The following is a 23,798-nucleotide window of genomic DNA, read 5'->3' as shown; positions in this document are numbered from 1 at the left end:
ATCTATGCCCCCCCGCGCCCAACAGTCGAATATTCACATTGAACAGCCGAATCTGATTTGACGGACAAAGATTCTGAGTTGGGTACAGCCCGAGAACTTATTAATAGTTATCAGACACACACAAAATAAATCCCCCTTGTGTTTACTGGAATTTCCCGGCCACTTGTGAGCAGCGTGCAAAGCTGCGGTGACGAGCGGAGCAACTGAAGAGTTTAGTTTCTTCCTTCCTTGAACATAGCATGGAAGACAGTCAAAGATGATAACTAATCAATGATTATTGTGTTTATATTTCATATCACACTCCATAGGTACACCTGCAACTTTCACCAGCAAATAAAATGAAAAAAATAATAATAACAATAAAAATAATATATATATTTATATAAAATATATGTCTATATATAATATAATATAAAACAGAAAGAGATTTGACTATATATATAGTTTTTTTTACTTTTTATTCAATTAATTTTTTTCTCTGATTCTGATAATCTGAATTCTCACCTTTGTACAAAGCGGTGTAGTCGTCGTCGATTTCATAACTGAAAGTTAAAACATAAAGGACACATATCAGCAGTTTGCATGGGAGCACTTTCGGGGTGGAAGGAAAGTTAACTAAGCAGGAGGGTTTGCTAAAGAAGAGTGGATGGAGCTCCTTACAATTCCTTGGTTTTGCGTGACCTGCGAATGGGCGAGTGCGGCTCTAGGTTCAGGAGCTCCGGGGGCAGGTCTTTTCCCTGAGAAAGCAGCCACGCCTTCTCCTCTCGCAACTTCCTTCTCTTGGCACGCTCTGAAACAAATGGTGAAAAGGATGGTATTACTTCAAGGATAGGGTTCAAGCCCTTTGCCATCATTCATAACGTCCCTGAAGGCTGCGTGATTGGGAAACACTCAAAAGCTGCAGATTCTCACTGTGCCTCGAATGCAGTCTAATGGGGCGAACGTTTAAGTCTTTAAAAATATTAAAATCCGGAAACCTTTTTTTGCTATTACTCATACTCATTTTTGGTTTTACCAGTAACAGTGTATTTTTTGCCCGCCAGGAGAAATGACTATTCAACGCATGCGTCAACAACAACAGGCCTACAGCTACACTGATCACGGGCCCAATTCCCTTGACCCAAGACAGGTGTGGCTGCTTAAACCACACCATAAATGTTGCAGCTTGCCATCGTTCTTTCATCTGGTCTTTCTTTGAGGTTACTGGTGGCTCATAGTTTAGCACAAGGTATTGTGTCCACACTGTCCGTAAAGGGTTTGGTCTGCGAGTCCTTGATCGAATGTTAAGGGTGCTCCGATTGACCGGCCACCGATCTTGATCGGCCGATATTCGTTCTCAATAGTGTGATCGGTATAAAGGCCAATCAGAAGAGCTGATCAGTTGACGCAAAACACACAAGACAATTTTTCTTCCCCGTTACGCACGGCAGTGTTTCCCATAAATTGATTTATTTGTGGCAGTCCGCCAAAATATCAATATTGGCCGCCAAATATTCCTTTTCTATTTCGTTTTTACTATTTATACTAAAATCATAGTAGAGTTACACAGCGTCTCTCTCTCTCCACATGAGAGCTTGATCGGGCCCCAAAAAAATGAACCCCACCCGAGCCTGTGCAGTTTCTGTCTGAGCCCTGCAGGAGCCCGTCCCATTGGCTGCATTTATGGGCCCACAACACCAAGAGCGGTTTAAAACCGAAATTTTACACACACACACACACACACACACACACACACACAAAAAAAATTTGGAGTAAGTTGGCTGTTTATAAGTAAACTAATTCCGGGTTGTTTGAATGAAAAAAATCTTTCGAGAAGCAGGTGTGGTGCTGTAGGCAATGAAAACCCGACACTTACATTTCAAATCGTAACCCTTGATTGACTGGTGATGAAAACATAATTGACACAAGGAATTAACAATCTGACGTTGCGGATTACACAGACATTTAAATGCCAGAAATCTGTTCAGAATTACACACAATATCTTAATGAATGAATGAATGAACTGAAGTGTGGGATGGAGGGGCGGGGGGCTGCGAGGGAAGGAGACATCCTGCGCACATGTTGTGGTATTATAACATTGAATTTTATAATAGATATAACATTCTGAATATTACACTAATAATAATATATAACATGAACAGAACTCAAAGAAGACTAGACAGTGGTGTAGACAGATGTATTTATTTATGGTTGTTTCCTACTTGTATGAAACATATATATTTTTTTCAAACAACTGAATTAAGGGACTGTCCCATTCACTGTGTAATGGCAGTATCTCTGGCCAAAACAAATATAAACAAAGTGTTTTTATTTTAGATCTATTTATTTCCGTTAGTTTACTACTTGTATGAACCAATTTTTGTGAAAGAAAACACAACTTAGTTAAGGGACTGTCCCGATCACTGCGTAATGGAATGAACGAAACAAAAAACAGTGTGTCCCGAGACGCGTCACACAGGTTTTCAATACTTTACTTGGAACTAACAAATCGTGCACTTCTGTAACAGGGAGGCTTTAATATGAAGCCGTTGGCGTGCGACGAGTACATACTTCTGCTCATGTGGATGACGTCAGTTGAATAGGCGGCCCTTCAATGTGGCCCAGGACACATTTGCATTTCCAGCGCTACACAAAATGGTCCCTATGCCGCTCAGACCACCTCCCAATGTGCTCTGAGCGATGGGCTCTCAAACTGCATTGAGGACGCGTTGGGTGTGTTTACACCTGGCATGAGAGCTGTCCACTTATGATCATCACCAAAGACGCATGTTAATGCCAGGTGTGAACGGGGCTAAATCCAAAGCTTTGCCCTCCTGCTTAAGAGTGGAATATGTGGCACATGTTGCCCGACACTTAATAAACAGTTGTCAATTCATTATACTTTCTCATCTCTTAATTGTAATACTTAATATACAATGTTGTTAAAAATAGTTAAATAAATAAATAATGCTATACGATTGCTTATTGAATGATTCATAGTTATTTGGATTTGAGTTGCCATTCCTAGGTAGGCAGTTAAGGCGGGTTATCCAGTTGTATTATAAAAGAGAAAGCACAGCCGCATGTCACACCGCTCTCTCTCTGACCTATGTATGTGGTGTGAAACAAATGGAATTTGCAGTCAACAAAATTTAGGCCAGCGTCGAGTATTTGGTTTGGGAATACAGTAACTTTTTTTCTAAAGACGGTCCCCCCGAATCCCCTGGTACTTTCCACGCACCATTGCCGGGATTTCCAACGGTGATCAGAGGGAGTAATGGCATACTTGGGCGATAAACACATAATCATTGCATGTAATTAAATAAGGACAAAACAGAGATAATTGTTTTCGGTGCCAAAAAAGAAAGGCTGGCAGTTAGCTTGAAAACCGAAAACCAAGCCAGAAATCTTGGTGTTATTACGGATTCAGATTGAAATTTCAACAGCCACATCAAGTCAGGAACAAAACCGGCCTATTATCACCTTAAAAATATAGCGAGACTAAGAGGACTCATGTCCAAACAAGACTTGTGCGTGCCTTCACTACCAGTAGGTTAGATTATTGTAATGGTCTCTTTGCAGGTCTTCCTAAAAAAGCTCTTAGGCAGCTCCAGCTTGTTCAGAATGCTGCCGCTAGAGTTCTAACAAAGACCAAAAACATTTGAACACATCACACTAATTCTTAAACCCCTACAATGGCTCCCTGTATGTCAGAGAATTGATTTCAAAACACTGCTGCTCAACTTTAAATCACTAAATGGTTTAGGGCCAAACTATATCACTGAAACACTTTCGCTATATTAACCCTCTAGACTACTAATATCATCTGGGACCAGTCTGTTAATGGTTCCCAGAGTCAAAACTAAACATGGAAAAGCAAGATTTAGCTACTATGCAACAAATAAGTGTAATAAAAAGCTGAAGATTTGAGACTCTTACTTTTAAAGACTAAAGCTTGCTTTCTGCTTTATTCAAATGTAACTACATTGCACTTTTCTTATCTTTATTATTTTACTCAAAGGTCTTTTTAGACATTATTTTAAATGTTTTCTAATATTATTGTATGACATGTTTTATTTTTATTTATTTTATGCGAAGCATATTGAGTCTTCCCTAGGTATGAAATGTGTTACGTAAATAAAGTTGCCTTGGCTTAATTTTGTGAATCAAAAATGTCTTCTACGATGCCATTGATTTCCAAACACAATCGCTACATTGATAAATGTGGGCACTAGTGAACACACACACACACACACACACACACACACACACACACACACACACACACACACACACAATTACACATTTGTAATTCTGTCTGCAAGTCATATTTGTATGTACGTACAGTTCACATCTAGCTTCAATTAGTTAAATGCTTATCTTAGTATATATTTTACCGAAAACATCGAAAATAGAATAATACAGTAGTAATAATAATACATTTAACTACAATACAGTATCATTGAGAGAGCGAGCGATGACAGCATGGCGTTGTTCTCCCTCTGTCTGAGAAACCGGTGAAAACATGCAGTGTCGCACAGTAAGTTCTTGAAGTTGATGTGTTGGAAGCAGGACAAATGGGTGTTCGGATCTGAGCGACTTTGACAAGGGCGACTGGGTCAGAGCATCTCCAAAACGGCAGGTTTTGTGAGGGGTTCCAGGTATACAGTGGTTAGTACATACCAAAAGTGGTCCAAGGGAGGACAACCGGTGAACCGGCGACAGGGTCATGGGCACCCAGGGGTCATTGATGCATCTGGGCAGTGAAGTCTAGCCCATCTGGTCTGATCCTACAGAAGAGCTACTGTAGCACAAATTGCTGAAAAGTTGATGCTGCTATAATGGAAAGGTGTCAGAACACACAGCGTATTGCAACTTTCTGCGTGTGGGGCTGCGCCATTGGCACTCTGCATAGTCAGAGTGCCAATGTTGACCCCCATCCACCTCCGAAAGTACCTGCAATGGGCACATCAGAACTGGACCATGGAGCAATAGAAGAAGGTGGCTTGGTCTGATGAATGACATTTGTGGTGTGGATGGGGTTAGGGTCCGATCTGAGGTGGTTTTAACTTTTTGGCTGATCGGTGTCAATATATACACAGTGTGTGTATATATATATATATATATATATATATATATATACACACACATAAACACACACACACACACACACACACACACTATATATCAATATACTATAAATCTGCTTTATATTTTAACATGAAAGGCAGAATGCCCCCTTAAACGTGGATTAACAATCTTTGTGGGCTGCGATCCACCAGATCCTGCTGTTCATCTATGATACATTAATGAGGCTCCTCCACTGAAGCACAATCAGCATTTCATTATACTGTACCCTGGCAGACGATCAGAGGAAGGAGAAAAGAAGAAATGCTGTTATTTATGCCCCTGACATTCCCCCCCTCGCAGCCTACATGTTCCGTACATAAATCACGACACAGCGATCATGCACTCTACGGCCGACTCCTCGGGACGCCCTTAAAATTCGACCACTCTGACCTCGCGATTTAGAACGAAGGAGCACGAGGAGAGCTGGAAGGTGAAACATTTGTGGGCCCGCTCCTTTGGACTTTGAGCACCGTCCTACAGTTCAACTTATCTTTAGGACATCAAAATTCACATCAGCCTATTGTACGGAGGTGTATAGATGTATGGAGATTACGATCGACTCTATGCTGACTGCAACAGCATCCTCACCTTCCACCGCCTTGACCCTCTCATACTCCTCCCTCTGTCGTTCTTCCTGCAGCAGCCTCTCCTCCTCGCGCCGCTGCTCGGCCAGAAAGACCTGCCGATCCAGGTCTTCGTCCTTCCTCTTTTCCACCTCGGCGATGGCCATCAGAGTGTCCTGGGCGTAAAAGCATTTGGAATAATAACAGATCAAATGACCCCTCTCCCTTATCGTAGTTCCAATACCGAGTGGTCATGGGAAGGGGTGGAAGGCCTGCACGGGTGTTGAGACAGCCTCTCTCAGTTTCTTTACCTTTTTCAATGCCAAATATAATTCTCACACACACACACACACACACACACACACACACACACACACACACACACACACACACACACACACACACACACACACACACACACACACACACACACACCTCTTCCTCCTTGGTCATGCGTTTCTCTGAGAGGCGGTGCGAGGCACGGACCGGGTTGGGCTCCAGCAGCTTCTGCCTCTGCTCCTTCTCCTGCGGATTAACGTCAACAAATGCAAAGGTTCAGCCTTCACTGCTCGGAACGGCATGGATGGACGCACAGACACAGACACACAGACACACAGACACACACACACACACACACACACACACACACACACACACACACACACACACACACACACACACACACACACACACACACACACACACACACACACACACACACACAGCGGTAGTGTGCCCTCCTACCGCTGAAGATTGAGAGGTTACAGACGCTCCTCCACCATCCCCCCCGTTCTCCAACCAAGAGACCCAAGAGACGTCACTCGTATAGAAATGACTTCCATGTTTAGTTCTTCTGGTGTGAAAAAAACATTTTTATTTTTGTTCCCCTGGTGAAAGGAAGGGATGGCAGCCACCCAAGGGTTCCACCCAGATCCCCCTAATGCTCTTCTATATCAGGGACTGGCCTCCGCAGCTCCTGTCAGAGTCCATCAGTGGGAACAGAACTATTAAGAGCTGGGAGCTGCCGGCAGCATCGGTAGGGAGGTGTCGGGGGCCTCGGCCCGGCTACATGACTACGACTCGGCGCCTCGGAGGGCGGGAGCGGGAGAAGGAGCGAGGAGAGATGGGAGCGACAGGAAGACGCTTATGGCCTGTCACATGGAGACGTGCCAGGTGAGCTACAGTGACCTCTCCCTGCCGCCCCCATCTCCCATCTCCCAGTGCCATCTCGCCTGAGTGTCAGTGCAAAACGCTGGCGTGTTCCGAGCTCCGTTCTGTGCATTACCGCCGCCTCCCCTCCCCCAGCCCCCTAACCACCACCACCTCCCACCCCTCATCCACCCACACACCCATGTGAGATGGAGTGCCTCTGGTGTCGCCACTTAAGAGAGGTCGAGAAAATCCAGGGCCGTCAATCAAGAGGCTCCATCCTGCCTCAAGGTGAGCCCCCCGCCCCCCCAGCCTCCTGGAATGGCTGGTGACAGCACCCCCACCCTCCCCACGAGGGAGGAGGAGAAGGATGATGCAGGGCCACGTTGAGTGAGCATTGTACACCTGTGTGAGTGTGTGGTGTGTGTGTGTGTGTGTGTGTGTTTGACTCTATAAACCGACATGCACAAAAGCAAGCGGTGGAGCAGAGGAGGAGGAGGAGGAGGGGTGAGGGGTGTTGGTGGTTGGTTGGGTGGTGGTGGTGGTGAGGGGGTGTTGGACGAAGCTTGGAACACACAACAACAAGGCCAGCGGACCCAGATGATGCGCTCGGAGCATCTGTTGTTTTCTCTAAGTGCACGCCAAGCTTGAGGCCGCATTCATCTAGCGGCCATTAGCGAGTGACCCCTGCACTGGAACCCGACTGACAGCGGGATTCTGCCACGCCACGGTGGATGGAGAGCAGCACGGGAGAGGGGGGGGGGTGTTTCTATGACAACGCGGCCGGAGTGCTGGTTATAGAACCGACGGAGAGAACGAAGCTCACCGTCCTCGTTTCTCTCAGACTGTGATCTAGGACAAAGCACCAAAGCGGACGTGTCACGCGTCTAGACGAAAAGTCTCCCCCAACTTATTATCCTAGGTCTGTTTCTACGCTGCATTCAAATGCATAACGTGACAGACGCAATGCTTCCTACTTTCAGATTTAAATGAAGCTAAAAACGACCCTCTACATGTCGTGGGTCTAGCACTATACATGCTAGGAATGGACCAACACCAAGTTTTTCAAGCCGGTTAGTTGCCGTTATTTTGGGCTTATCAGAACATGATGATTTACAGTACATAGGATTGGTTCTCCAAAAATCTGGCGGCTATTCCGTTAAAGTACCTGAAAAATTGTTTTCTGAGTTTGTCACACCACAGAACAATGTGTTATTAACCACCGAGCCAAATTTGAACGATTAAAACAATCGCCAAGTATATAAAATAAGGTTTCAAAATCGTAAAAAAAATAGCCAGCACTCTCTGCTCTGGGACACTGGGGGCATGTCTGCAGTGGATGCCCAATGGCGTTAACCATGCAATAAAATTTAAACGTTTACATTGGAGTAACTTCCGTGTTTAAATGTTCTGCTGAACCCAGTCCTGTGTGTCTAGTTGCCGCGGGGGCTGCATTAGCATGCAGCTGATGCTAACAGAACTAAATCCAGCGCAGCCAACGGGATGGTTCATTTATTTTTGTTCCTGCCGCACAGGCGGCGATTTATATTCCCGCCGGGGGGGGAAGCGTAGCGGAGAATCTCCCTGTGTGTCTTGCTGTGCTCCATTTCAGACTTGGTGTTTATATAGTGTTGGGGGCAGGGCCATGCAGAGTATGACCTTGTATACGTCATCGGGTCATGATTTAGCCCCGCCCAAAAAAAAAAATTAAATCTGTGCCACAAAATTGGTCAGTAACTGTTTAATGGTCTAACTCCACGAATCAGTACTACATTGTTCAGTCTTTTCACATGTTTTCAGCAATTACTTTCTCACATCTATAATGTATTTAGAAACATATCGCTGAATTCACTTTACAGGTACTTTAATAGCTGGTATGCCTGCCTATGGTTAGTATGGCATGTACCGATGACATTACTTGCCCACTGTCATTTTGCTTTTTAAAAAAATTTTTTTTTTTAAAAGAAATAATTTGATTAACGTCAGTGCAGATGTTAATCAAATAAAAATTATTATTATTATTATTATTTTTTTTAACTAGCGTATTATCAATACTTAATCGGACGCAATGAAAGTGAAAGTGTTAGCCCTGTGCACGCAGCAGAGTCGCAGCGCAGTCTGTAGAGCCACATTTCACTTATCACGGGACTTATCTCCAGACTGGAGCCTGTCTCCTTCCATGCGTAATTAGTGCCCGTGCTTAACGGCGACACTCCGCCCCCCAACCCCACCCCCTGTGAAATGTCCGGTGTTACCGGTAACGCAGGTGTTGTCATGAGTTTGTTACACTACATACAACACATTAGTGCCTTTCAATAGAGAATTGACTTTCATTTTCAAAGGACACACTTCTTTGCAGAGGTTGCTTTAGCTGGCACTAAAAGGAGAGTCAATCCATTATGCTTCCAGGTGTTAAATGAGTGGTGGAACTTATTTTCAAGTTTCATTTCCGCCAGGGCGTTGTGAGCCAGAGGCAAAGATGTTGGGAAAACAAATTAAAGGAAAAATGAACAGACAGGAGTTCTTCTCAATGGCTTACGCCCTATGCTGCATGACTAATCCACCTCCACAATATGCACTATTTTTCATCTCAGGTAATTAAGGAAATCAGAAAAACTGAGCAGAGCACCGTGCGTTGCGGAGCGGCGGCCGTAACGAGAACTGATGGCAGGCGCATGGCCCGGTCTCTGACCTTGTGCTCTATCATGCTGCTGATCTCGGGCAGGAAATTCTGGCTGATGATCCGGTAGAGGTGGCGATCCTGCGGGGAGGTTTTGTCCTTGATGCTCTCCGCCAGGCTGACCCACTGCTCCTCAGTGTCGCACACCAGCGACCAGGAGCCTCGCTCGCGCTCTGCCGGGAAAACACGGGGCCAAGATGAGGCGGGGAAGCCTTTATTCGGCGGCAGAGCATCGCCAATTTGGTTTCGGTGCTCGGCAACATGCAAAATGTTCTCAGGAAAGGCCATCACATTGACTACATTAAAACTAAGACTACGATTCCTGGTCATGCCACTGACCCCTAATCACAATGTTACAAGTGCAGTTTGCCTGACTGCACGTTCAATTGCCTGTAAGTGGTTGATGTGGTCATTTCCTTTACCTGCGCCAAGACTATAGCCATCCAGTCCATTCTCTGACTTCACTTCGCTTTCCGCTTCGCTGTAACACAGAGGAGTTCGGAATGTCACACAAATACAGAAAAAAGGGGGGAAAAAAAGTCTTTACTTTACATGTGGAGCAGGCCACTACTTGTACACTACAATACAGCACACAACCAGGCAAAAGCGTGAGATTCTCTCTAGGGTTTGAGTGACATCAAAGCTGCACATAACAGGGGGAAAAACAACTATTAATTCTATTCAATCCGTGACATCTTTACAATCCTTCCTGAGTGGCGCAACAGTGCCTACTAATAGAAAAACAAGGGCAACTGAACTGTTAACTGGGTGTTAAACGTTCCCAAATTCTGAATCCTCAAAGCATTTTCCAGAACAGAAAGGAACATTTTGACGTCCTTGACCTACTCTAGTTATTCAGGACTGAGGAAGCTGTGAGGACAACGTAGACATTCCTGACTATGACAATAGGTTTGACGAACGCGGCTCGTGAGCAACACTTATCCATTTATTTATTTACCTTAGCTGAATGTCTTCCGATTTTTTCTTCTTTGGTGGCCTTCCCCTTTTCTTTTTCTCTGGCGGTTTATCAACTGGGGTTTCGCTGTAGCGAGGACACATCGAAGAGCAAAGGGAAATTACCGGCGTTTGCCGCGCGAGAGAGCAACCTCAAATTAACCTGGAACATGGCTGTAAACAAGCCACTACTTTGAACCGTGGGAATCAAATGTGCCATTTCACCAGCACACTAATTAACTGCGGCAAACACGGGGCGCAACGAGGGAACGACGGTTACCTGAGGATGTCTCCTCCTTTCCTCCTGATGGGCTCCTCTTTGTACATGCGTGTGCCGTAGAAGTACCAGTAGAGGGCCCCGCTCCCATCCTGCCCCAGGGGCTCCACTCGCAGACTGTCTGCATCCAGACCCTGAAGGTGGGTGGTAGTGGTGGTGGTGGTGGTGGTGGTGGAGGAAGAAAGAAATAAGATATAAGGAATAACACCAACAGTACAATCACACGCAAGACCCTTTGACGCGATCACGCATCAGACATGACAATAACAGACAGCGTCCACGAAGATAAGGAAAAGGCTTAATTTGAGGAAAGGACGAATGATCGGTCCTATATCAGTAATTCCAAGTTTGAAATCACCTGCGTGGCTTTGAGAGCCAACAGGTGGAGTGTGATCCAGTCTGACTATTAGTTTTGAGCTAAATTAAAAGACGTTAGGAATCCACGCAATTTTGACAGCAAGGCTTGATCTTTATGGATACAAAAATATTGTAGAGGAATTCTTGCTTAACGTTAACGACACCTCAACTTTTACATTTAACTCACAATGCCAATTGAGATAATCGTCCAGAGTAATGAATTGGATGACATTGTGGTTAGGCCTGTCACGATAACTACTCTCGTGGATGATATATTGTCCCAGAAATAATGGGTCATAAAAGATATTGCATTTTAAAACAATTTTTTTGCCACTGTTATAATGATAATATAATAGCATAATAATACAAGTACACCCCTTCAAATAGCAATGAACTTGTAATTCTTAAGCATATTCAGACATTGCAATGTGAAAAAAAAGGAAAAGAAAATATCCAAAATTAAACCACACAACCTAAGCAATAAATAAACTCTCGGGCTCGGTTAACAAAAATTGCACTTCAGCACTCTTGTGGACAAATAAAGAAATTGACCACTTAGATGAGGCATTGGGCCTTTTGTAAATTATCACATATAGAGTATATGCTATAAAATCGCAGTTATGTAAACAAGCACATTTCAACATGCCTCTATACCATCCTGTTCCAAAACGGGCTGTTTTTTTGTGGGTGGAGCCAGAAGTATGTAAGCATTCACAGATTTTGCCTTGTGAGTCCTTCAAAAATCTGCTTCTGAAAAAATTTGAGGCGAGAAATAAGCAATTATTTAAATTATATTTAAATATTTATATAATATATTTAAATATTAGCCTACAGCACCTGACTTAAAAGTTAGTTCCAACTTTCGTTGCACTTCTCCAAGCTAGTGGGAGATTTTTTGTTTCATGTAAACGTCAGAATATAAAATAAAATAAATACATCCACAATAAAAATGTTTTTATTGGTTTTGTTTGGAGAAATGCACAGCGGATCGCACACAGCAGCCTACGGTCAACCTACTGTGTACCTTTGAGACATTGATCAAAGGTATTAATCAGGAGGTATTTAATTTAATTTTTATTGTTTTGAGAAAGACACAACAGAATACTTGTATTTCCATTGTCTGCAGTTTCTTCATGAACAGTTGTTATCAATTCCGCTTTCTTTTAAAATATTTTTTGTTTGTTGAGTTTCTCAGATTGGGGGCAGTTCTAATTCTTCTATGGGCCCTGTGACATACGAAGAGATCAAAAATCTGAAAGGGCGTTTCAGGACATGTTTTCTGACAAAAAACTGACTGGGTTGTCCTATTTCACAGTTTGCGCGTTAGTAGGCCCATCAGAGACGCAAATGTATGTAAACAAGCACTGAAAAAGTGAGTTTTTCATAACCATAATACAGATTCGTAGATTGTAGTATTTATCGATCATTCCCATTTATATTTGTATTTATTGCATTACACATATGTATTTGTGAATTGTGACACATAATTCCTTCCATAACGTGTTTTTATCGACTTTGAAACGTACAACATCTTGGCTACATTACGTCATTTAGCTGGCACTTTTGTTCAAAGCCATTTCCAAATATATTAAGGAGAGCAGTTTTGGATTTAAAAAACTGATTGATGTTATGAGCAGCAGAAAGCAGCAAGTCGTTTTGATCGCAAATTCCCACATGACTTGAACGCAGCATCTGTAGGAATAGCAGTGGCAGAGAGTCCACCATGGTAGTATCTACTAGTGTAGATAAAACTCAGCCGGGGACTGCGATGGTGGTCACTGTGAAAACTCCAAAAGATAAGGAGGAGATCGCGGTTGCAGAGGATTCTTTTGTCGCGAGTATTGTTGAGGCTTTGTAACGTTGATACTTGGAGTAACGGTGTCCCTCTCCGGGCCAATGAAAAAATCACTTAGGTGCTGCGCCCAAGACTTAAAAAAATCCTGCTGTTTATTCTGGCATCATGTTGGCTAGAATGTTGGTGACATACTTATGTAAACAAACATGCTTGTTAACACAACGGGCAATTATCAAGGTCAAAAAAATGATTGAGGTCATATCCATATATCGTACAATAAGTTGATAAAGTAATTATCGCGACAGGCCTAATTATTGTAAAAACTGGTATAAACTGTACTTAGTGACCTAAGAGTGACGATGGCAGCAATGCACGTACAGAATATTTCCACAGATGTAGACAGACATCAGACAATCTATTCTTTATATTCATTATCTTCCTAAACATGAGTTTTTAAGGAGAGTCTAATCCAAATTCATAAGCATTTATAACACTTTATCAACACTGTATCAAAACATTTCCATCGCTATCAATAGTATGGCATTAAATCATGATATCTTTAGGTCATTAAAGGTAGACTGTAATCTGGGGAATTTGAGATTTTGGGCAGAGCTATTTGCACACAATATAGTGTCACCAGCATGGAAATGGATATTGTCAGTTCTGAGCATTGGACGTATAGGAAGTCACCTATGGCGCCAATCATCTATGTGATTCAAGATTCAAGATTTTTATTCGTCACTTACATATACATACTTTCATACATATATGCAGTGAAATGTAATAAAGCCAGTACAAATAAAGTGGGTGCAAAGCCAAGAAGAGGAAATAAAAATGAAAGAACAAAATTATAGAAGAAAATTGGACATTTCTGTGCAATGTGCATGGGAGGGTGGATGCACCTGTAAGGTATTTTGTGGCGTGTGCACCCTGTAGGGCATAAGGGGGGTACCTTCTACAGATCTCACTTAGGGCTCCAAAAAGGCTAGAGTCGGCACTGGCTATAAATAACGGAAAATGTTATACACAGAAAGTGAATATATAACCTTGTGTGACACCTTTCCGGTCTTTCGAGAGCTTGATTTAAGACCAGTGGCAACAATGTACGGTTCGACCGATATCGGATTTCCGGTATAGAGACTTTTTGCGGAATAAAGACATATTTTCAAACAATATATGCAATGAGACAATGCAGTTTATATCGATATAGTTTGACGTTGCGTTAAAATACATAACTTGCTTCTTCCGTAAAGCCGTGCCAGCGTCTCTTCTCTATCTCCCTCTCTTGCGCAACCCCACCTACGCCCAGAGGGAGAGTGGGGGCAGAGGGACAGAGGGAGTCCACTGACGCAACTATGGGCTTCTTTGTTTTGCCAAGTCGCTTGAATAAAATCACGCGATTTAAAAAATATGATTGCTTGTGACGAAAATCTGACAAGCGACTTTGTTCGTCTTTGTCATTTACAGTGGTTATTTTCCCCGATGCAGAGGTTCCCAACCATCAGACCGTGAGAAGGTGGCCGGGAATTTTTTCAGAAGCGATCTGCTGTTTTGTCTTTCTCACGGAAGAAAAGGCCAATGTGTGAAAAGGACAGTAATCGGCTCAGAGACTGATTGGTCAGATTGCAGCTGTCATGCACTTTTATTTTGCACATTCTATTCATGAAAATGAAATAAAAAAAGTCAATCTTGATTTAAAGGCAGTAATGTATCCTGTAGGGATGCCATGGGGAGGAATTTTTCCCACCGGTTAATAAACTCATGACAACACCTGCGTTACCGGTAACACCGGACATTTCACAGGGGGTGGAGTTGGGGGGCGGAGTGTCGCCGTTAAGCACGGGCGCTAATTACGCATGGAAGGAGACAGGCTCTGGTCTGGAGATATGTCCCGTGATAAGTGAAATGTGACTCCACAGACTGCGCTGCGACTCCGCTGCGTGCACAGGGCTGCCACTTTCACTTTCACAACGTGCCACTAAATATTGATAATACGCCTAATATTTTAAAAAAAAAACTTTTTTTTTAAAAATTTGATTAACATCTACGCTGATAGGCGAAAATGAACTAAATAGGTTTTATTTCTATTTTTAAAAAGCTAAATGACGGTGGGCAAGTAATGTTATCGGTATATGCCTGAACCCTGTGTAACATCTTGAAATCATTTTGGTGTCAATAATTTTGATTTAACAATCTTGAATGTCAGCACAAAATATCAGTATCGGCAGCCTCAGTCAAACAAATATCGGCGCCGGCCCTTTAAAACTCATGTCGGTCAAACGCTACAACAATGGTCTTGGTTCTTCCAGTGAGAATGCAGTTATGTACGCAAGTCATTCTAGTATTTTGGACAGACAGAAGAACTTGGATATAGAATCGTTATTATTTAGGCCAGTGTTTTCCCCACCTTCATGCAGAGGGAAAAGCTGATCTCCTTTCCATATTGAGGACATTTTATCCCAATGTCTTGTCAAATTAAAAATGTTAACAAGTGAAATAACGATCTGGGCAAAGAGGCAAAATACCTGGTTCAAAACGATCATTTAATTTTGGCACGTCTTATTTTTAAATTGGTTCATTGCAGTATACACCTCTTAGCTGTGACAGTTGTAGAACATTTGTTAAAAATTCACAAGCGATTAAATGGATGTTCAAAGCCTCTGTCACATCAATTTCGTTTGAAATCTGACCGTTTTAGTTGGTAGCACAGCAGGGATTTTTTAAAGATTTATTTTCTTCTAGAAGGTAGCTATTAAATATTCAAACACAAGACAGATAGTAATCAGTTCAAGCTTTTCTTATCAAATTGATGACCTAGTGAGCGCCTGTGCTGTCAGAAGCTCTGCCTGTTGGCCTTCATGCCAGTTGATCATGCAATGAACACTTATTTTTTCCATAATGAATAAACTAGGGTGTCTAACTTGAGTTTCATTTGAACAAATTAAAAGTAAATCAGGGGGTTCATTTAGCAGATTAATGACCAAAGGGAAGGTCAAAAACAACAAGCAAACGAACATTACACATACACCAATCAGCCACAACCAGTGAGGGAGAAGTGAATAACATTGCTCATCCCCTTCCAATGTCACCTGTCCAGGGTGGGATATATTAGGCAGAAAGTGAACAATCAGTTCTTCAAGTTGATGTGTTGAAAGCAGCGGCTTCGACAAGGACCAAATTGTGATGGATAGATGACTGGGTCAGAGCATCTCCGAAACGGCAGGTATTGTGGGGTTTGTGTGGGTCATGGGCTCATTGATGCGCGTGGGAAGCGAAGTCTAGCCTGTCTGGTCCGATCCGACTGAAGAGCTACTGTAGCAAAAATTGCTGATAAAGTACATGCTGGCTATGATAGAAACGTGTCAGAACACACAGTGCATCCCAGCTTGCGGCGTATCGGGCTGCGTAGCCGCAGACCGGTCAGAGTGCCCATGCTGAACCCTGTCCACCACCAAAAGTGCCTACAATGGGGATGTGAGTGTCAGAACTGGACCATGGAGCAATGGAAGATGGTGGCCTGGTCTGATGAGTCACATTTTTGTCTACATCACGTGGATGGCTGGGTGCGTGTGCACCATTTACCTGGGGAAGAGATGGCACCAGGATACACTATGGGAAGAAGGCAAACCAGTGGAGGCAGCATGATGCTCTGGGCAATGTTCTGTTGGGAAACCTTGGGTCCTGGCATTCATGTGGTTGTTACTTTAACACGTAGCACCTACCTAAACATTGTTGCAGAACAAGTACGCCTTCATGGCAACGGTATTCCATGATGGCAGTGGCCTCTTTCAGCAGGAGAATGCATACTGCCACACTGCTAAAATTATTCAGGAATGGTTCGAGGAACATGACAAAGAGTTCAAGGTGTTGACTTGGCCTACAAATTCCCAAGATCTCAATCCCATCGAGCATCTGTGGGATGTGCTGGAACAACAAGCCCGATCCATAGATCGCAACTTCCAGGACTTAAAGGATCTGCTGTTAACGTCTTGGTGCCAGATACCACAGCACACCTTCAGAGGTCTTGTGGAGTCCATGCCTCGACGGGTCAGATTTGTTTTGGCGGCACGAGGGGGAGCTACAAAATATAAGGCAGGTGGTTTTATTGTTGTGGCTGATCTGTGTATATTTAGACTTACAAAAAATAAATTAAGGTATGAGCCAAGATAGCTTTGTTGGATCAAATAGCAGCAAATAATCTAATTATTAAACTCACTGCCAACATTTCTTACTAGCATTGAAACAGCGCTACCATTTCAAAACGTATTCTGACCATAAGTACAGTAGGTCTTTTCTTCGGCAGTGGAGAAAACGCTGCGAGTATTGATCCGATAAAGGCTCTGAGCACAGGAACACTGAAGCTTTACATCAAACTTCATATGCTGCCACGTCAGAGTTAATAAGTGCATGTTACCTTCTTCCTTTAAACATGGTAGTGAATGTAAAAATTATGATTGGATGCATCTTGAGTAACTGAATTTAATTTCAATAAGAAACCAGTATCATGGTCAATTTCTCACATTTAGAACAAACTAAATTCCATGAAAATTTGTTCAGAATTAAGCAAGTAAAGTCGATTATGTAGACAAGTCTGCATCTCTCAATATACATCGTATTTATTGGCAGATTTTGACCGCTCCGATATGGCGGATGTGCAGACGCATAGCGGAGACATACAGCAGCTCATTCCCGACATGCCAACGTACAGTAAAGCAATCGTTGCGCTTCAGAGTAAAACACAGCACACATCTGTCTTGTCTTTGTACTTTTCACTGCAAATCTGCATCGATATTGAGGGAATTTTTACTTTAAAAAGTGACAGTGGCAGTTAAACTGTTTTTCATTATGATGGTTCAATTCTGCAATTGATCCGCGATTCACATGCGTGCTGAGCCGTGGGGGGCGACCTGTTACACCACTAATATTTGAACAGTTTGTAACTATAGAGTGGCAGGCTACCTTTAGCAGGTCGAAGACATCCGCGGCATCCAGGCGGTAGTCACACAGGCGGTGCAGCAGCTCCACCTGAGTGCGCGGAGGCAGCTCCTCGAAGGGGTCCTGGCGAAGAGGGTTGGGCTTCCCCTCCTCCAGCTCCCAGCGGTAGTTGATGATGTCGTCCAGGTAACCACTGAATGTCTGCGGGCTGGAAAAGGGAGGCTTATCTGGTAAATGTCCCTTCAAAACAGACTGTAACACAGACAGCATGGAAAACCCTGTCTGGTTCCCATATAGTATTCCATTCCACAGCAAATGGAGCCATGAAGAGAAGGTATTGTGTATTACCGACCTTGTTTTGACCAATGGACTGTTGATGTACAACTTACCTGTTGTTTTAGGTCTTGCTAATGTTGTGAAAATGGAATTACCAAGGGGAACATATTGAGTATATAAGTCTTTATTTTATCTCTATTTAGTGAAATAATTAATGGCTGATTAGATGCCAGTTAGACAAATCACAATACAGGGAAATGTCCTAACACGTGTACTATTTTTTCTGTCTATTGAGATAAGTCTACATATATGGAAATATGACGCCCATTTAGTTGCAAATTTAAATAAAAAAAAAATAAAAAAAAAGGTCCAAAGCGTGTTTTGTGAATCTAAAACCCACCACGTCTCAATTTCATCTGGCCTCCTATTGTCGTACATCATTTGGGAAAGCGACCATTCAAATCAACAAAGTGACTGTAGAAACGGCTTGTGGGGTAGAGGGTACGATGGGGTGGGGGAGTGGGGGGCTATGTCTACGAATAAATGTTGGTTCCGGTTTAGATGTGCCCGATTAATCTGCACCTTTTCAGATCCTGCTCAGCTGAACAGAAACAAGAGCCGGAGGCCGGGGTCAGCATCGACGCAACGGCTCGGAGAAAAGACGGAGGGACAAAATGGCTTATCTTGAAAGCGCAGTGTGCACTTTTCACACAGCTGCAGGCACCCCCCCCCCCCCCCCCTCCACCCAACTCTCTCCTCTTTTCTCTCACTCGACCTATCCAAGTAAACCCCATCCAACAACCCCACCCCTGCTCCCCCCGCTCCGGCGAAGCGTTTAACGCGTGCAGATGAAAAGGGCAGCTCTGTGAAAGGCCAGTACCGAGCAGCCAGCCAGCCCCCCCCCCAGGATGCCAGTGCCTGTCCAGTCCAATAAAGCAGGTTGGGCTCCTGTTGCTGCCTGGTCCGGGTGGAGAACCTGGATCTTTTCTCTGTCTTTTTATTGAAATCCTTTTAGTTCCTTGTTGGCGGCTGCGCTGCTTGCCGATGGTCGTCGGGAATGGGGGAAGGAAAGTACTCGTACCCGATCAACTTCTATTAAAAGGTGTCCAATATACAAATGAATAGTTTCTTTATAATGTCATTGCTCGAACACATTGTTTCATGTTTTTGAAAATTATTTTTAAATGTGCACCCAGGGCAGTGTTTAGACTGAAATTGGTAAAGCTTCGGTTTTGACAACTTACGTGATGTCATTGCGCTGGTAGCATCCCTGCAGCAGACAGGCCACGAGGTCACCCAGGAAATCCAAGTCCTGCTCCGACAAGGCTTTCTCCAGCTCCTACCAACACAGAGAGGGACACAGCAGGCGGGGAAGGTTAGACACCGTACAAGAGATACAATATATCAGCATTGAAGCATCTCCAATTAGGGAATAGGGGTGAGAAATTGAGCAGATTCAGTAAAAATGACTGCAAGTTCGGCAAAGCTCTCTGCTCTGTAAGTTATGGCATACAAAGAAATATTTTTCTTTCTTATACAATCATAAGAAAGTCCAATAATAGATTTGAGAGTAATGAAAAAGATACGAAAATCACCCAAACATAACATCCTTGTTTTTATTTCTTGTCCCTTTCTATGGCATATTAATGGTTCCAAAAGGAAGGCTCATATTTCAAACTGTCGCCAACACAGGTAATGCACATCCCAGTATTTATACACAACAACAGGGCTGTGGGGTTGATAGAGTCAGTGGGAGGTAGACTGGTAGAGGTAGTCAGCATGTGGGGAGAAAGGAATTTGCAAGTCCTCTGACGAGGGACCGTTTCGCTGGAGACAAGGTTCAAGTTCAGCCCTGACCCCTCTCCTGCCATGCATTGTGTGTCGGCCATTGAGGTTTCATGAAGCGGTAATAACCGGTAGAACAAACTCTAAAGCCCTGAAAGCACCAAGGAGAGAAGGCAGGCAGCAGGAACCCTAGAGCCACGGTGCAGCCATGGCCCCCGCCTCACACCCTCCGCTCAACCACACCACAGAGCTTCCCAGCATGCACTTCTCTCCCCCAAAAGACACAGTCAAGGCCCTGAGGTAGAGCTAGAGGGGAGGAGAGGAGGGATACGAGAGGGAGCAGGAGGCTGAGAGGGCAGAAATGCAAATGAAAAGTGCTCCATCAACCAAGTGTCTATTTCACTCAAAACCCCTTTTCCCCAAGATGCAAAGCAGCTCTTGAGGTTGGGGACCACTCATCCAACCTTCACGAATAGAATAGATCTGCTCGTGGCCACTTCCAAGCTCTCTGACTCCCTCTGTCTGCAACGTGAAAACAGCATCTTACTCCACCAGAATACGCCTATCTTTTTGTTTTTATCCTGCCCTTGCTTGTCTTCCCTCTGTCTGCAGATCCCAGCCTCTCTCTAGAGGAACCTCTTGGGAGCTCAAGGGGTCAACAAAGGTCAACATACACACCTCCCAACCAGAAACAAAAACGGAAGCCAGGAGCCAACGAGTCAGCGTGATGAAAAACAGGAGGGAGAGGCAGAGGGAAAGACTTTTGGCTTGGGCTTGTAGAAAGAAAAGGACAAGACGGCAATCCCCTCGGTCAGGTCAGGAACCTATCAGAGGGACCAACATGTGGATGGGAGATAAGAATCAGCCATGACCTATTACTCAAAGAAAGAACAGCTCATTAACCTTCCTGATCACATTTTAATGAACAATTTGAGAAGATATCAATCATTCAACCTGCAGTGGCAAATGGATCTTAAGAAGGATTCAATGGGAACGCTTCGGATTTAGGCGTGTGTGTGTCGGGGGGGTGCCCACTATAACAGCAGGACAGCAATAAGTCTTGGTGTCTCTGTGAGAGTGAGATTGTGGTGAGGAGAGAAACTGAAGGGGATGAATGTTTAATGGTTGCTCAAGTTGCAGCATGTGTCTGCGCTGGCTCCAGAGGGATTTCACGTCCCCACGCACACGGACCAGTAGAGGACGCACAGGAGGACAGCGCGTGTTTGTCTATCATGGGTTTCTGTACGCGTATGCATGCAAGATCCTGAGAGATCCTGTGTCACGCTCTTTTCCACTTCCTTCCAGGCAGCCCCTGGGCCGGAGAGAGACCATCCATCAGAGAGGAGCCGCACTTTGATCACACTTGGGGCCAAGGACGAGGAGGGGCGGGTGGGGTTTGAGCACAGTGGAGCAGAGTGATCGGCAAGGCTGGGCTGAGCCAAGCAGCCTGTGGATTAACACCACCCGGCTCCACCTTTGAAGTACCATTCGGGAGCTCAGATGGCGAAGGGAAGGGGAATTAGCGTAGTGTATGTGTGCCCCTTTCTTCAGCCATCCATCCAGCGGGCCGCTGTTTAACACTCAAGTTTATTAAGGACGTTATGGGAAGTTTCCTGTAGGGACCTTTTCTCTCTTATACACACGCACATGCACACACCAGAGTTTCCGTTATCCGGGAAGTCTGACATATTGAAATCTCTTCGGTCATAATCACCGGTGAAAATAATTCACTCTAAGCACAATTTGAATAAGTGGTAGATAAAACAATAACTAATTATCGCCATATTTTTTACTCTATGTCGAAATAAAATAGGCTATCATTCCGATAAAAAACAAAATCAGCAGATCTGTTCATTTCCGTGTTTGGCAAGGTGCAATGGAAAGCTGATCAGTTTGGACGATCTAAAGCTGAGCTTTCACCTCTTCCTAATCACGTTGTCGTGATTGGTAACGGACCGTGAGGTTTAGTTTCGATAGTTATAATTAAGTTTCGATAAATTATTTTACTATTATTATTCATGTGTGAAAAATGCTGTTTATAACTGTTATAAACAAAAATAACTAACTAGAGAACTGGTTTTATTATTTTTTTTATTGCGAAACGTTTTAAAATGTTATACATATATAGATAAATATGAACAAAATTGTTTTTTCTAAAATATAAATATACTGAAACCATACCAATATAATGGCCCCAAAACCGTGATACATACCGAACCGTAAACTCACTGTACCGTAGCATTCCTAACACATTCAGTACACACACATCAAATTGTGCACATACATCTAGCTGCAAGGGGAACAAAAACCAATGGCCAGCAAGGATATAAGCCTGCACATTTTGGTTAATAGTCTAGGATAAAATAAAAAAAAAACGTCACTCAGATCTATTCATCTATAAAACGCATAGCTCAACAGTTGCCACATAAGTCGACTGTTTCCCGTTAATGATCAATGAGACATAGTGGTAGATAAGAGTTAGACAACTGTTTGGCCATAAAGAACACAAATCGTATAGCGGGTCCAAGAGATTTATCACCCTGGTACTAAAGTGAACAAAGCAGGCTATTTCACAAGGACTGAAGAGTGAGTCAAGGATTACTCAAAAGGTGTGTCACTGCCCTTAACTCCACTGTAGGCATGCCTTGCAATCAGCCAGTCATCCTCAAGGCATTCACCCCCTTCTTTACCTCAAGCCCCCTCCTGCCTCCGTCTCTGTTTCTACCAATTTTCCAGTCCATTTTCTCTATGCCATGCGGCTATGATGTGGCAACACAAGCTGAGAGTGTAATGACTTATGGGTATTCTATTATTCTCCACTGTTCAACCCACATCTCCATGAAACACAAAGTTACTCTTGATCCTTTTCTAGTCGCAGTCAAGTCTTTGATAGGATATCGAGAAGGAAAGCATAGAGCAGTCGTAGGCAGAGCACCTTGCACCCATAATTATTACTTGACACAGAATAATCACCTCTACAGCTTCTGCTGCATCATATTGCCCCAACTCATTAAAAATGGATTCAAATTAAACCCTTTTTAGGGGACTATTATGACCTGTTCTGCCTAATCAAAGAGAAAACAATCGTCGAGTTACATGCTTCACTTCACATGCCGTTGTACCAGTCAGCATTTCTGTAATATGACAAGGGTTAAGGCTGAGCCACAATGGCAGAAAACCCAGATACCGTTTGGGCTTCTATCCCTTTACCCCTCTTCATGCATCACTCTACCGCATTCCCACCCCGTGGCAACGTTTCAATGAGTTATTGGCATGTGTACAGCGACATGCTCCTCCAAATGCCTTGGGCGTCTCAGTGGCTTTACACCTGAAGGTCAAAAGTTGCCTTCTGGTGCTCCAACTCACATGACTACAGCCCTAATCTGGGACATGACATTGTCATACTGAAATGAAAAGTCTTGGTAGAGGCCAAAGACAAAATTCAGTAATCCTGAACACTGAAAACAGAGTACTGCCCCCCCCCCCCCCAATTTATTTTCAATTTTTTTATGGTTTTCAATTAAATTCATTAAAACCCAATTGGTGAATACCTTTTTCAATGTTTTAAAATAGTGACAAAGCCACAGGATAATTGCATCTGCATTTAGCAAATGTTGGCTCATTCACTACAAAAACTTCCGCCTGCATGTGTCCACACAACAGGTGTATGTATGCATGTATGTGTGTATGTATGTATGCAGAATGGAGACGGGCTTTAGGAACTGACAGTAAGCCCCACACTTGCATAGGGAAACCGGTAGAACAAGGGATATCTCCTGAAGTCCGTTTGAAGCAAATAGGTTTCATTCCCTTATCTGGACAGCAAAAACGCCTTCCAAGAGACACTATGAAGACACCTCGTTTTCCCCACTGTTCTTATACACAGACAAAGTGTGGATGTTCCCTTGGTTGAGGAC

General features: G+C 43.6%; 1 protein-coding gene across 1 annotated transcript in view; it reads right to left on the bottom strand.

Annotated features, from left to right (window-relative positions):
- cecr2 (CECR2 histone acetyl-lysine reader) overlaps window positions 1-23,798 on the bottom strand; it is a gene marked incomplete at its 5' end in the record, with an annotated part of 58,674 nt that overhangs the window by 9,325 nt on the left and 25,551 nt on the right. Inside the window, 10 exons of the mRNA XM_080002001.1 lie at window positions 505-542; window positions 661-790; window positions 5,699-5,849; window positions 6,109-6,198; window positions 9,515-9,675; window positions 9,925-9,983; window positions 10,461-10,544; window positions 10,737-10,867; window positions 17,845-18,028; window positions 19,341-19,435. Coding sequence (XP_079858127.1) covers window positions 505-542; window positions 661-790; window positions 5,699-5,849; window positions 6,109-6,198; window positions 9,515-9,675; window positions 9,925-9,983; window positions 10,461-10,544; window positions 10,737-10,867; window positions 17,845-18,028; window positions 19,341-19,435 — 1,123 coding nt within the window. The remainder of the gene's footprint in view (window positions 1-504; window positions 543-660; window positions 791-5,698; window positions 5,850-6,108; window positions 6,199-9,514; window positions 9,676-9,924; window positions 9,984-10,460; window positions 10,545-10,736; window positions 10,868-17,844; window positions 18,029-19,340; window positions 19,436-23,798) is intronic.

This window comes from Zeus faber (genome assembly GCF_960531495.2).
Source record: "Zeus faber genome assembly, chromosome: 6".
NCBI classification, from domain to species: domain Eukaryota; kingdom Metazoa; phylum Chordata; class Actinopteri; order Zeiformes; family Zeidae; genus Zeus; species Zeus faber.
The sequence above is the reverse complement of the archived record's forward strand: the minus strand, read 5'-3'. Positions and strand labels throughout refer to the sequence as shown.